The sequence below is a fragment of the Arvicola amphibius genome, chromosome 13 (genome assembly GCF_903992535.2).
Source record: "Arvicola amphibius chromosome 13, mArvAmp1.2, whole genome shotgun sequence".
NCBI lineage: Eukaryota > Metazoa > Chordata > Mammalia > Rodentia > Cricetidae > Arvicola > Arvicola amphibius.
In genome coordinates this window covers 70,088,911-70,102,293 of record NC_052059.1, presented here as the reverse complement: position 1 = coordinate 70,102,293, position 13,383 = coordinate 70,088,911, and the positions used below count along the sequence as shown (strand labels likewise).

Below are 13,383 nucleotides of genomic sequence, written 5' to 3'. Positions count from 1 at the left end.
TGGACTTGATAACATATTTACAGATGAACAGATGTGAAATAAATATAAAGAAAATTTAAGGACTTTTTTTGGTTTTTCAAGACAGGGTTTCTCTAGCTTTGGAGCCTGTCCTGGAACTAGCTCTTGTACACCAGGCTGGCCTCGAACTCACAGAAATCCACCTGGCTCTGCCTCCCAAGAGCTGGGATTATAGGCGTGCGTCACCACTGCCCTGCAAGGACCTTTTAATTCAAGAAAAATCACATAGGGAACCTTTATGATTTGGAAGCAAAACTATTCCATTATCTCAGATACCTATTCTTCCTTGAGATATAGCTTTTTCCATTCAGTTGAGAGTTAATTAAAATAGAACATTTAGCCACTAATTTGTGATGAAACATGAGCTTCATTATTTTGACATTAATTGAACAATGAAGTCATAAAATACAGTACGCACACACAAATCAATTAAATATATATAAATATATACATACATATATATGTATATATGTGTGTGTGTTTCCAGATAGATCATCAAAATACATATGCAGTGCACCATAATTTATGTCTCCTGATTTAATAAACATTTTCATTATATTTAATTATTCAAATAAGGGAAATTCTGATTATTAGAAAATGTTCAAAATTAAAATGATGAAAATAATGTTAAACCATTGCTACTAATATAGCAATAAAATAATATCAATTTTTCTTTATTAGTTTATGATTCAAACATAAAGTTTTAAGCAATATATTATCTGCAATCTTTAAATTATCTACCCAATGTATGAGAAGGCTGTGATAAAATGTATAGCTCAGTCTGTAATTTCTACATGATGCTAACTTGTTGGATCCATAATTTTCTCATAGCTCTTTTCATTTCCTGATTTCTCAGTGTGTAAATAACAGGATTCAGTACGGGAGCTATAACAGTATAAAATACAGCAAGCACCTTATTGCTTGCAAAACTACCAAATGGCCAGGCATAGATGAAAATACAGGGTCCAAAGAACAGAGTGACCACCATTATGTGGGCAGACAATGTGGACAGAGCCTTGGAAAGCCTGCCAGGTGATTTGTGCTTTACAGCGACCAGAATGACAGTGTAAGAAATGAGCAAGAGGATGAAACATATAAAAGACAGCAGCCCACTGTCAGCAATGACAAATAACTCCAGAGTGTTTGTTTCAATACAAGCAAGCTTGATTACCAGGGGGAGATCACAAAATATGTTATTTACAATATTGTGGCCACAGAAAGGCAAATTCACTATCAATACCATCTGACTCATGGTGTGTATGAAACCAATTATCCAGGAAAGTAATACAGATGCATGCAACAACCTGTGATTCATAATTGTCCTGTAGTGCAAGGGTTTGCATATGGCCACATATCTATCAAAGGCCATGACTATCAAAAGTGTCATTTCAGCACCCCCAAAGAGGTGCATAAAGAACATCTGGGCCATGCATCCCCATACAGAGATGCTCTTGTGTTCTGCAAGCAAGTCTCTGATCATTTTGGGTGTTGTGACGGTGGAAAGACACATGTCCAGAATGGAAAGGTTTCCGAGAAGAAAGTACATGGGAGAATGAAGGGTAGAATTAGCTGCCACTGTGGCTATAATGAGACTGTTGCCCACCACAGTTGCATCATAGATCAAAGAAAATGTCACAAAGAAGAAAATCTGAAGTTGCCAATCTCCAGAAAATCCCACTAAAATAAATTCTGTCACAGACGATCCATTTTCATAATCCATTAATTCAATTCAGAAAGCTTCTTGGAGTTCTTTAAATAAAATGAGGTTAAAAAGAAAAGAAGACACAGTTATTGTTAGTAAAGATATATTTTTGTTATCAGTACAATATCAGTTGGTGATCTGAAAGCAATGTTTAACATATCAATATGACCAAATATAACTTGAAATGATTTTAAGCATCACACATCTTGAACACAATATACTTATACAAAATAGAAATCATTTGAATGGGTGAAAGTTCTATCATTTTACTTTATTATATGATATATTTTAGTGGATCCTATTTTTCCAATCCTTTTGTTCACATAGATTTAAATTAAAGATTAGATAGCAATAACTTTATTTTCTCTAATATATCAATCTCCATTTTATTGAATTCCTTATAGTTTGGTGATTGAACAATAAATAGGATGCAGAATTTTCCCAGTATATATATTGTTCTGTATTTCTGAAGAGTAAAACAAAGATCGCCTATTGTTTTTCAGACAAAGACACAAGTTAGAATTTAATTTGTACATGGAAACCAGTCTTCAAATTCATTAAAAATAATTTTTCCTTTAATCATTTTTGATATTTTAATATAAAAAATAAAGAAACATATATTCATACTCAGATTGTTTTAAACTTTTGTTCTCAAATACTTCATTGCTAATTAACAAAGATGGCTCTTGTGAAAAATGTTTCTAATTGTACATGCTGTTTAGAAGCAAATAACTAACATCATGTCTCAGTTTTCATATATAAGTTCTGTTTGTACTTCATTGATTAATGTTAAACTATCTCAACTGGGCTTTTTAAATATCATAATCTTACATTTTTAATTACCATAAAGAATTTGTACACTGATAGACTTCACTCTAAATATTTAGTGGAAATTTAAGGTGATTAGTGCTCATAATAAACACATGATACAAGAGTATTACTGATGTCCTGTATATATAAGGAAGCCATGATTGTAAAATTTATTGACACAAGTACATAGCTAACAAGAATGAACACTAGTGAGTAAAGCAAATTAATCTGACAACAGAATCTATGCTTATATCAATATGCCAAATGCATCGAAAATGCACAGGATATATTTCAAGTTGATAAACATTCTTTGAAATCATTGGTTTCATGTAAAATTCTTACAATATGCTATTCAACATTGAAATCACTATCTTAAAAATGTATTTAACTACCACTGTCCTTATGTAACCAAAATCTGTTATGCAGAGAGGTTATAATCTATAAATACATGATAATAAAGAAAATTATTGTAGGACTTATGCAAAAACAAAATTAAGAGTATTTTCATGTGACACCTTCAAGATTGAAATAAACTGTATGGTCAATAAACCAAAAAGGAGGCAATATGGATACCATATGAATGTCTATAAAATGAGATGCATTAAGTACTTCTTTAAAATACTTTTCAACTGTTTAAATCAAATACATTTCCCTCTATGGCAATCTAAAGCATGTTGCAGATCAAATCTATTACATTTTTCACATTTTTTACAGTCTTTTCTTTGGGTACATACTTTGACTGCTTTGTTGATTTAGAAACTAGGTGTTTTGCCTTTCTTACTATAGGGAATATGCATGATAAAATTCTTAAATTATTTACATTTTCTTCTTTCGTTGAAAGTAAAACATCTTGTGCTTTCTTCCTTTTATCCAATGATCACTGTTTTTTTTTTTTTTTTAGTTTATGGTCTAAAGATTATTTTTCAGAGGTTTTATAAATATCTGATTAAGAATATAATGTTATTCTCTATTTCCTTCTCAAATGGTGACTATACACAAATATTTATGTACTCTGTAAACTACCTGAATCTTGACAATAAAAATAGCTCTAGTTTATAATTTTCAATTATTTTGGGGGCTTTATGAATGATCATATATTATTTCATATATTCTTTGTAATTATCCATCAAGAGACTAATGTCAATTTTTTCTCTGCAGTATAGTCTTCAGAGCTTATTTTCTCTCAATTTTCAAAGTAATTGTTAGTTCTAGCTTACCATGAAGTGATATTAAGTAAGCTTTCAATTCTAGGATTTGATGCTTCAAACACTAAAACCTTCTTCTGGCCAACACAATTCATTAAAATGGCATTTTAGTAATGTAAGGTTAATGAATTTTTCTACAATATTTTCACTTACCTTTACTAGTGTACAGTATGAAGATCATAATATTTAAGGTAGTATATAAATTAAAAAGATGCTTATTTTCTTTAATGGACTGCACACCATTCTTCAGAGTATTTACACTTCCTTTAAAGACACGGGCCAATTACTGGAGACAGATTTTGGGAGTATTGGGAATGCAAACCTCAGGAGTAGTTGTTAGAAATGAGGATATTGCGACTTTAACATAACCATGAGAGATTCTTGCATTTAATTTCTCACCTTGTAATGAGCTGTATTTCTGCATGGGTGGTGCCCTGACTATAATAAACGTGATATTCTTGATGTTTTGATTGTGATATATTAAGTTTAGAATGATTTTATTGAGTAGAATTCCTTTTTATATATTACTTCAAATCATTCCTATAAAACTTCTATTTTTGTGGATTTTTTCAAAGAATAATTTATAAACAATTTTGAGTACAATTTTAACATATAATTTTATACATAAATTAAATTGTTAATCATGCAGGAAATGGAAATTTTGAAAGATTAAAAATGTTTCATAATACTAATGGAAATATTATATTAATATCTAATTATAGTACAGAGCTATCATAATGAAAATAGTATGGTACTAACCCAAAAGTAAACATAGATAAATGGAAGATAATAGAGATTAGAATCCATGCATTTATAGCCACTTAAGGAGGTTCCTGAAACATGGCACACTGGAAGAAAGATTGTGTTTAACAAATTTTACTAGCAAAACTGGATATGTACATGCAGGTGATTAAAACTATGTCAACACCAAATAGATCATGGACCTCAATATAAGATTATGGACTTTAAATCTGGGAAAAGAAAATTTAGTTAATGCATGCTAAAGTATTAAGTAGGGCTGTAACAATTCTGCTTCCCAGTAGCCTTTAAGTTACCTGCCCACCTGGGTGTGTCTTCTTATACTATTTATTACCATTTATGTTGATGTAAAGTGCACATTCAGCTTCTTTTCAGGATGTGGAATTTGGTTGCTATTCTCCATTCCAACAGAGGATATTGATTTGTGAGTCTACCCCTAAATAAATAACCCACTATTATTCTCAATTCTGAGTTAGTAAGGGATTTCTTTTAAGCATACTTCTTAAAGTGGAGATGATGACTTTCTGCACTTTTGGGAAGAACTTTAGGATGTTCAGCCTTGCTGAAAGGAGTACACTACTGGGCATTGAAGTAACATAGTCTTGCTCTATACCCAATTCTATCTACTTCATGCTTAGTTTTGAAAAATGAGCTCTCAACTTCTTACTCTGACATAAGGTCTTCTGCTTTTTACATGCTTCCTATCTATGATGGATTCTTATCCTTCTGAAACTTTTAACCCAAATAAAATCTCACTTTTATATAAATTGCCTTTTTCAGGATATTTGCGTTTTAATGCCTGACACATACGGATTGGCAAAATTAGGAGATGTGGCCTTGTTGGAGTAGGCGTGGTCTTTTTAGAGGAAGTGTGTTAATGTGGGGGAAGGCTTTGTTTTCTGTAGTATCTTGATTGTTTTTTAAATAACTATTAATATTGAAATATTGCTTCTAGTATCCTCTTCAGAGCTGTTTTATTAGCCATAAATTCCTTCATTTGTTTTTACCTCATAAAATTTTTATTTCTTTTTAATATTATTAAGTACATTTGCTCAGAAAAAGTCTAGTGAGACAGTTGTCTTACAGAAATTTGGCCCATCTTTGAGGCACTTTGAGGCTTCTGTGAAATAGTTGATACATATATAATTTAAACATAATTGCATCATTTTCACTTTTCCATTTTGTCCCCCCAACTCCTTCCATATACTCCTCTCACTCCATTATAAAATCATGGCCTCTTTCTAAAAACATAATTATTACACATGTGTATATTACACAGATAAGTTGATGCCACCTGCTTAATACTTTTAGTATGGTGTGTATTTATGATTTCTTGGATAATTACCTAGTCAATTATGGTAATAAGTCTGCTTTTATTAATAGATTTAACCTACTCTCTGGCTGCTTTCAATATCTTGTAATCTGTTACTTATAATATTTCAACTATTTATTATCACAGATAATTTCTTTCATAGTCTCATTTGTTTTCTATTTAGAGGATCTCTTATACCTGGTGGAGTTGTCTTTCATTAGATTATGGATTTTTCTTCTAGTATTTTGTTGAAGATAATCTCTGTGACCCCCTTTTTTGTCTGTTTCCATTCTCCATGCTCATAGTTCTCAGGTAAGGACTTTTAAAGATGTTGCTGAATTTCCAATTACTTTTTATACTTTCTAAAATGTATCAGTGATATTTACTGAATGATGTAATTAATCTTGTAATTCCTCTACTTTGTCCTCTATCACAACCTTTCTGTTTCCAAAATATTAATTCTATGGGAAAGACTTTCAATTGAGATTTAAACTGAGTTCTTTGCTTCACAATTACAGGTTTCTTTCTGTTTGTGTTTTCTTAAAAGCTTTAAATTATATTTTCATGTTTTAGATTGGCTTCATATTTTCTTTCATCTCCTTATTTTTGTCTCTTTAAATTATTTGAACATAGTTACAATCATATTTCTGAATTTGTTGCCAGCTTGTTCTTCTGAATCATTTTAAGTAAAGGTTATTACAATGGGAATTTTATATTTTGATCAGAAACATTATTTTTGGTGTGATTTTTCTGCCATAAAATTAACAGAATCAAATATCTTCAAAATATCATTATAAAGTAACAAAAATGAATTTTTATAAATGTACCTTAGTAAAATTTGCCACATTTAAAAATATAAGTAAGCAGGCAGAAGAAATAGCTTCTAAGTTGTTCAAAAGAAATATGTGTTAGTTAATTTTCTATGGTTTAGTAAAAATACAACAACAAACAAAACCTATAAAAGAAAGCATTTGATTACAATCTCTCCAGATTACTTTTAGGTTGCTGTAACTCATGTCCCATTCTGACTTCATTACTTGTGGTCTATGCTTGGTACAGCCCCCAGGTCACCTTACCTCTTTCCCACCACCTTGTCAGCCATTGATTCCAGTACGTCTTCATTTTTCTTTATGATGTGATGACCTCCAGAAATATTTTGTACCAGGAGTGTCTATTTGCTGCTAAGTTAATCATACATGAAGGCAATTTTCATTATCCTAACTAGATTTCATTCTAGTCTCTTTAGAATTAATCTTAGTTTGTTGCAGCCAAAATATCAGGAAAAATGTGAAAAAAATCTATGAATAATATCTAGAAGGGGAAAACAAATACAGCCCAAAAGCAGAGAGTATATTTGATTTTAAAAAAAAATCATAGAAATTCTTTTTCAGTTATTATGGTACAATAAGGGCACAGAATAACAGGAATAGAAAAAATATCTCTCATAATAACCAAAACATTGATTATACAGAACAAAGGATGATACTAAATACAACTAAATGAAAAGATCAAGTAACATCTAATAGGGTAACGTCTGGCCTTTTGTTAGAGATGGTGGAAGCCAGAAAGGTCAGTACATATGTTCTACAAATGACAGAGGACAATAAGAGTATACAGCAGGTGATAACTAGTACTCAATAGGTTGTCCCACCAGATGAATAATTCCCTAATGGAGAGCCCTACTTGGAATGGTTGTGGGGTCACTGTTGTAAATAACTGTCTCTTTCTTTAATTTTTTTACGTGTCACTAAAAACAGCTGTGAGTATTTTTCCCACTGCTTGTGAGTTTATAACATGAAATACTCTATTGGGCACACATAAAGCTGTGGATTGTCAGAAAGATGATCCATGCTTAAATGTATAATTCTAATAAATAGAAATAATTCTAGGATATTTTATATTACTGTGACCTAAGAAAAAAATAATATTCTCAGTCACAAAGACAGCTAATTTTAGATTTCATAACAAATTCAAAGCAAACTTGTTGCCCCTGGAGACAAACATCAGGTTGTACTAAGAAACAAAAAAATGAGGTCGGAGTGGAGTTCCATCTGGACTGCCTTCCCTAGTGTATTCAAGTGTCCTGCTCCTGTACTAAGGCCATCCACCCAAAGGGATCAGACTCTGGCCTCCAGGCAGGTCTGAAGATTCCTATAAGGGATTATGGGCTCCTTCAGATAGTGCTGCTAGGTTCCCTGTGTGATATTCCATTCCGCCATGCCCCCACCTTGGCCCTTTTGTCCAGGTGGTGTCCCTGGGCTGCCAGGAATCCCTGATCCGGTGCAGTGGAGCTCCATCTGGACTGGTGAGTGTGTATGACCCTGGGGCACCCTGCCCTAGAAGAGAGCACAGACACCTCCCCCAGTTCCTGCTGCAGGCTTGTCTTTGTTTCTCACGTCCCTGCCTCTCCCAAGCCTTCCCTAGTGTATTCAAGTATCCTGCTCCAGTACTAAGGCCATCCACCCAAAGGGGTCAGACTCTGGCCTCCAGGCAGGTCTGAGGATTCCTGAAAAGGAGTGCGGGCTCCTTCAGATTGTGCTGCAAGGAATAGCTCCTGCTCTGGCACTGAGGAGATCCAACCAGATTCGGTCACAGCAAAGATTGGTCTAAGACAGCAAGCACCTCCAGGAAGAGATGGGAAGGCGCCAATGCAAGAACTCCTCCAACAACATGAAAGGCAACATGACATCACCAGAATCCAGACATCCTGAAACAACAAGAACTGAACACCCTACTCCAGAAGATATAGAAAAAACTGACCTTAAACAGTACTTTATGAAAATAATAGAGGACGTTAAACAGGAGGTAAAAAACTGCCATAAAGAAATGGAGATGACAAACAAAAAGGTAGAGGAAATAAATAAATCTCTCAAAGAAACCAAAAAAAAAAAACAAGAAAAAGCAATCAACAGGTAAGGGAAACAGTACAAGACCTGATAAATGAAATGGAGGTAATGAAGAAAACACAATCTGAGGGAAGACTGGAAATGGAAATTCTGAATAAACGAACAGAAACTTCAGACACAAGTATTTACAACTGAATACAAGAGATGGAAGAAAGAATCTCGGACTCTGAAAATACTATAGAGAAAATAAATTCACAGATTAAAGAACAAAACAAATCTAACAAATTCTTAACACAAAACATCCAGCAAATCTGGGACACCATGAAAAGACCAAACCTAAGAATAATGGGGTAGAAGAAAGAGAAGAATTACAACTCAAAGGCCCAGAAAATATGTTAAACAAAATTATAGAAGAAAATTTCCCCAACCTCAAGAAGGATATTCCTATGCAGCTACAAGAAGCCTACAGAAACCAAATAGACTGGATCAAAATAAAGCATCCCCACAACATATAATAATCAAAACACAAAACATACAGAATAAAGAACAGATATTAAGAGCTGCAAAGGAAAAAGGTCAAGTAACATATAAAGGGAAACCTATCAGAATTACACCTGATTTCTCAATGGAAACCATGAAAGCCAGAAGAGCTTGGATAGATGTGCTACGGACACTAAGGGAACATGGATGCAAGCCTAGACTACTATACCCAGCAAAGCTTGCATTCACCATCGATGGAGAAAACAAGATATTCCAGGACAAAAACAAATTTAAACAATACGCAGCCACAAATCCAGCCTTGCAGAAAGTAATAGAAGGAAAATCACTAACCAAGGAGTCCAACAATTCCCACAATAACTCAGACATCAAGCGACCTTTCACCAGCACAACTCAAAGAAGGGTAACACACAAACTCTACTACCAGAAAAAAAATGACCAGAGTTAACAACCACTGGTCATTAATATCACTGAATATCAATGGACTCAATTCACCTATAAAAAGGCACAGGCTAAGAGATTGGATACGAAAACAGAGTCCAGCATTCTGCTGTTTACAAGAAACACACCTCAAGCACAAAGACAGACATCTACTCAGAGTAAAGGGTTGGGAAAAGGTTTATCAAGCAAATGGCCCTAAGAAACAAGCCGGTGTGGCCATACTAATTTCTAACAAAGTTGACTTCAAACTGAAATCAATCAGAAGAGATGGAAAGGGACACTTTATACTCATAACAGGAAAAATCCATCAGAATGAAATCTCAATCCTGAATATCTATGCCCCTAATATAAAAGCATCCACTTATGTAAAAGAAAAATTACTAGAACTCAAGGCAGCCATCAAACCACACACAATAATAGTGGGAGACTTCAACACTACTCTCTCACCAATGGACAGGTCATTCAGACAGAAACCTAACAGAGAATTATGAGACTTAATGGAGGTAATGAACCAAATGGACTTAACAGACATCTATAGAACATTCCACCCAAATAGAAAAGAATATACCTTCTTCTCTGCGGCTCACAGAACCTTTTTGAAAATTGACCATATACTCAGTAACAAAGCAAACTTCCACAGTTACAAAAAAATATTAGTAACCACCTGTGTCTTATCGATCACCATGAATTAAAATTAAAATTCAACAACAACACAACCCCCAGAAAGCCTACCAACTCATGGAAACTGAACAGTCAACTACTAAACCACACCTGGGTCAAAGAAGAAATAAAGAAAGAAATTAAAGTCTTTCTTGAATTTAATGAAAACAAAGACACAACATACTCAAACCTATGGGACACAAGGAAAGCAGTGCTAAGAGGAAAGTTCATAACACTAAGTGCCCACTTAAAGAAAAAGGAGAAAGCACTCATTGGAGACTTAACAACACACTTAAAAGCTCTAGAAAAAAAAGAAGCAGATTCAGCTAGGAGGAGTAGAAGACTGGAAATAATCAAACTGAGGGCAGAAATCAACAAAATAGAAACACAGAAAACAATCCAAAGAATCAATGAAACCAAATGCTGGTTCTTGGAGAAAATCAACAAGATTGACAAACCCCTAGCCAAACTAAGCAAATGGCAGCGAGAGAACAAGCAAATTTATAAGATCAGAAATGAAAAGGGGGACATAACCACAGACACAGAGGAAATTCAGAGAATCATTAGATCTTACTACAAAAGCCTGTATGCCACAAAATTGGAAAATGTAAAAGAAATGGACAGTTTTTTAGATAAGTACCACATACCAAAGTTAAACCAGGACCAGGTGAACAATCTAAATAGTCCTGTTAGTCACGAAGAATTAGAAATTGTTATCAGAAACCTCCCTCTCTATCCCTGCCTAATCCTGGTATATGATTTGACACTTTTCCCTGCATCTTGTATTCTATTCCAAGCATTTAAGGCTGCCTTGTGACATAATGACAATACTTCTTCATCATAAAGAGCTTGGACCTGTGGATCAACATATGCTCCTACACCAAGAATTTGATCTTGGGAAACCTCCACACCTTTTGCTCTTCCTTGCTGTTCCATATATTTGTATTCTTCTCTAAAATAAATTCCAAACATCAAGGAAGGTCCATCATCTAAGACTGCAGACACTGAGAGAAATCATGGGGGGTAGCTCTGACATTAGAAGCCCAAGTCCTTATCATTTCCTTAACAAATGCAGAGTGCAGGCCATAATTAATGACAGCTTGCTTAATTTCTTTTAGATCATTCAGTTCTATTGGCTTCCATCTAGTTTCTTTGACTCCCTTTGAGCCTTTAAAAGTTGACACTTTGTCAGAATAAATTACAAGGTATGTCGCCAAAACCCTGGGTAAGCCAGTTCTAATAGCTGGTGGTGGCATTGTATCCTGTCCTTGTGCCTTCTTACTCTGTTCACCTGCTCCAATAATTTCTTCAATCTTTTCAAATCGTTTTATCATTCTCTCTCTTAAATCCTGAATCTCCTGACCTGTGAGTTTCTAGTAAAGATTGTATGGTTCTTAGGAGTGCCGTATTCTTCCTTAATGATAGAATATTGAAAAGAATATTAAAACCTAGTAACCAGTAAATTAAGGTATCCCCATAGTCATATAAACCTTGCATGATATTATCCATTGTGTTAGTAAACAAAACAGTAAAATTTGCATTGGAAACAAAAACTGCCATATTACCTATTATCCAGCAGGTGGTGTTGTTGCAGAGTCACGACTAGAACCCCTGCAAAGGTGACAAAAACAGGGTCCTGTTTCAGTGTCTGCTTAGTATTTGTTAAAAACTGGGAAATGGGAGTTGCTCAACAAAGAAAATGTAATTAAATCAATTCCATACACAGAACCATAAACCCAGAATCCAGGGGTAGAGAAGAGCAACCAGGAAGCCACTATGCCTCCACATGACAGAGTCGCCCCGAGGGATTGCAGCTTTCAGTAATCGCTTGTGCTCTGGTTGGTGCCACTTAAGCTCTGTGCTTGCAAGGGAGATTTAAAAACGTCTCAGAAAAGAGTAGACCAGGAGGGCAGAGACTGTGCAGGCCTGTGGAGTTTAAATCCACGTGGGGAGGCAAACGATAGGGTGTGTGAGGACTTGAAGTCAATATGAGGCATTTAGAGGGAAAATATAAAGAATTTCAGAAAGAAAAGCCACTGCGTGAGCCACGCACAAGTCACAGGCCACAGCTGAGGAAGGGAGAGCTTGCGCCAAGCTGAGTTTGCAGCAGGCAGCAGAGCGGGGAATGGAGGGGTCCTAAAACCAAACATTTGGGCAGCAGATGAAGGCATAAGTCACAAACAATCCCACACCAGTTTGAAATTATGATTAATAGAATGGTTATTTATTTAAAGGGGAAAAACTTACAGATCACCTTCCCAGACAACAGCCCTCTGCACGTGGATTCAGGTGCACCCTGCCACCTACTGGCAGGCAACGGTCATTATAGGTAAGATTTCTTTCAATTAAAAAAAATAAAATAAAAATAAATAAATAGATAGATAAATAAATAAATATTAATACGGGTTTGATTAAAAATGTCAGACAATAGAACCATTCAAGGTTTTCACAGCCTTTTTAATTACACCATGTCTAAGATTTTACACCATGTCTGTGATATTCCACTTGTTTGGCTATTCCTGGGGCTTGTCATTTTAATTGTTTTTGGCAGCTTCTTTATAATATGGTTTGATAATAGAAAAATGATGCAGTCCTTACAGACTAAATCCAGGATTCTTAGGAAGGAAGTTGAAAAATTAAGGAAGGGCATGACCATATTGGAAGATAGGTTTCAGTCGGTTGAGGTAATTTCAAAAGCAATTCCTACTGACACCAACCTCCTCATGAAAGAGTTTGGAGTTCTCAAGGAGGAGACTAGATCTTTGTCTAATATGACTCGGTCAACTGAGCAAAATTTTGAGAAGGTACAGTCTAATATTAATTCATTTAAAGAGAGCTTTGCTGCTCTGGAGGAGGGAACAGCTGATTTGGCTCGTAAAATCCAGTCCATGACTGTAGGTGCTGAAACATTATCTGAGAGATTCAAACCACTGAATGTATTAATAGGACTTTATCAAAGGGGTATGAAAAATTAATGGACAGAATTTCCATACAAGAAGGCACAATCCATGCCATGAGGATTATGTCCAAGGATGAGATATTATCTCTAATGGACAAACTTCATACCTTATAATCCTCAATGAAGGCTTTGGAGGATAATACTGGACAGGAGATTCAGGCCTTACAGAAGGC

General features: G+C 34.7%; 1 protein-coding gene across 1 annotated transcript; it reads right to left on the bottom strand.

Annotated features, from left to right (window-relative positions):
- Window positions 1-808: 808 nt before the first annotated feature.
- LOC119799890 (olfactory receptor 4L1-like) lies at window positions 809-1,738 on the bottom strand. The gene has a single exon (XM_038309723.1). It carries the CDS (start codon window positions 1,736-1,738, stop codon window positions 809-811), a length of 930 nt encoding a protein of 309 aa, XP_038165651.1.
- Between the last annotated feature and the right edge of the window lie 11,645 nt (window positions 1,739-13,383).

Excerpts from the sequence above, each read along its gene's own strand:
- LOC119799890 (XM_038309723.1), bottom strand. The coding sequence starts at position 1,738 with ATGGATTATGAAAATGGATCGTCTGTGACAGAATTTATTTTAGTGGGA.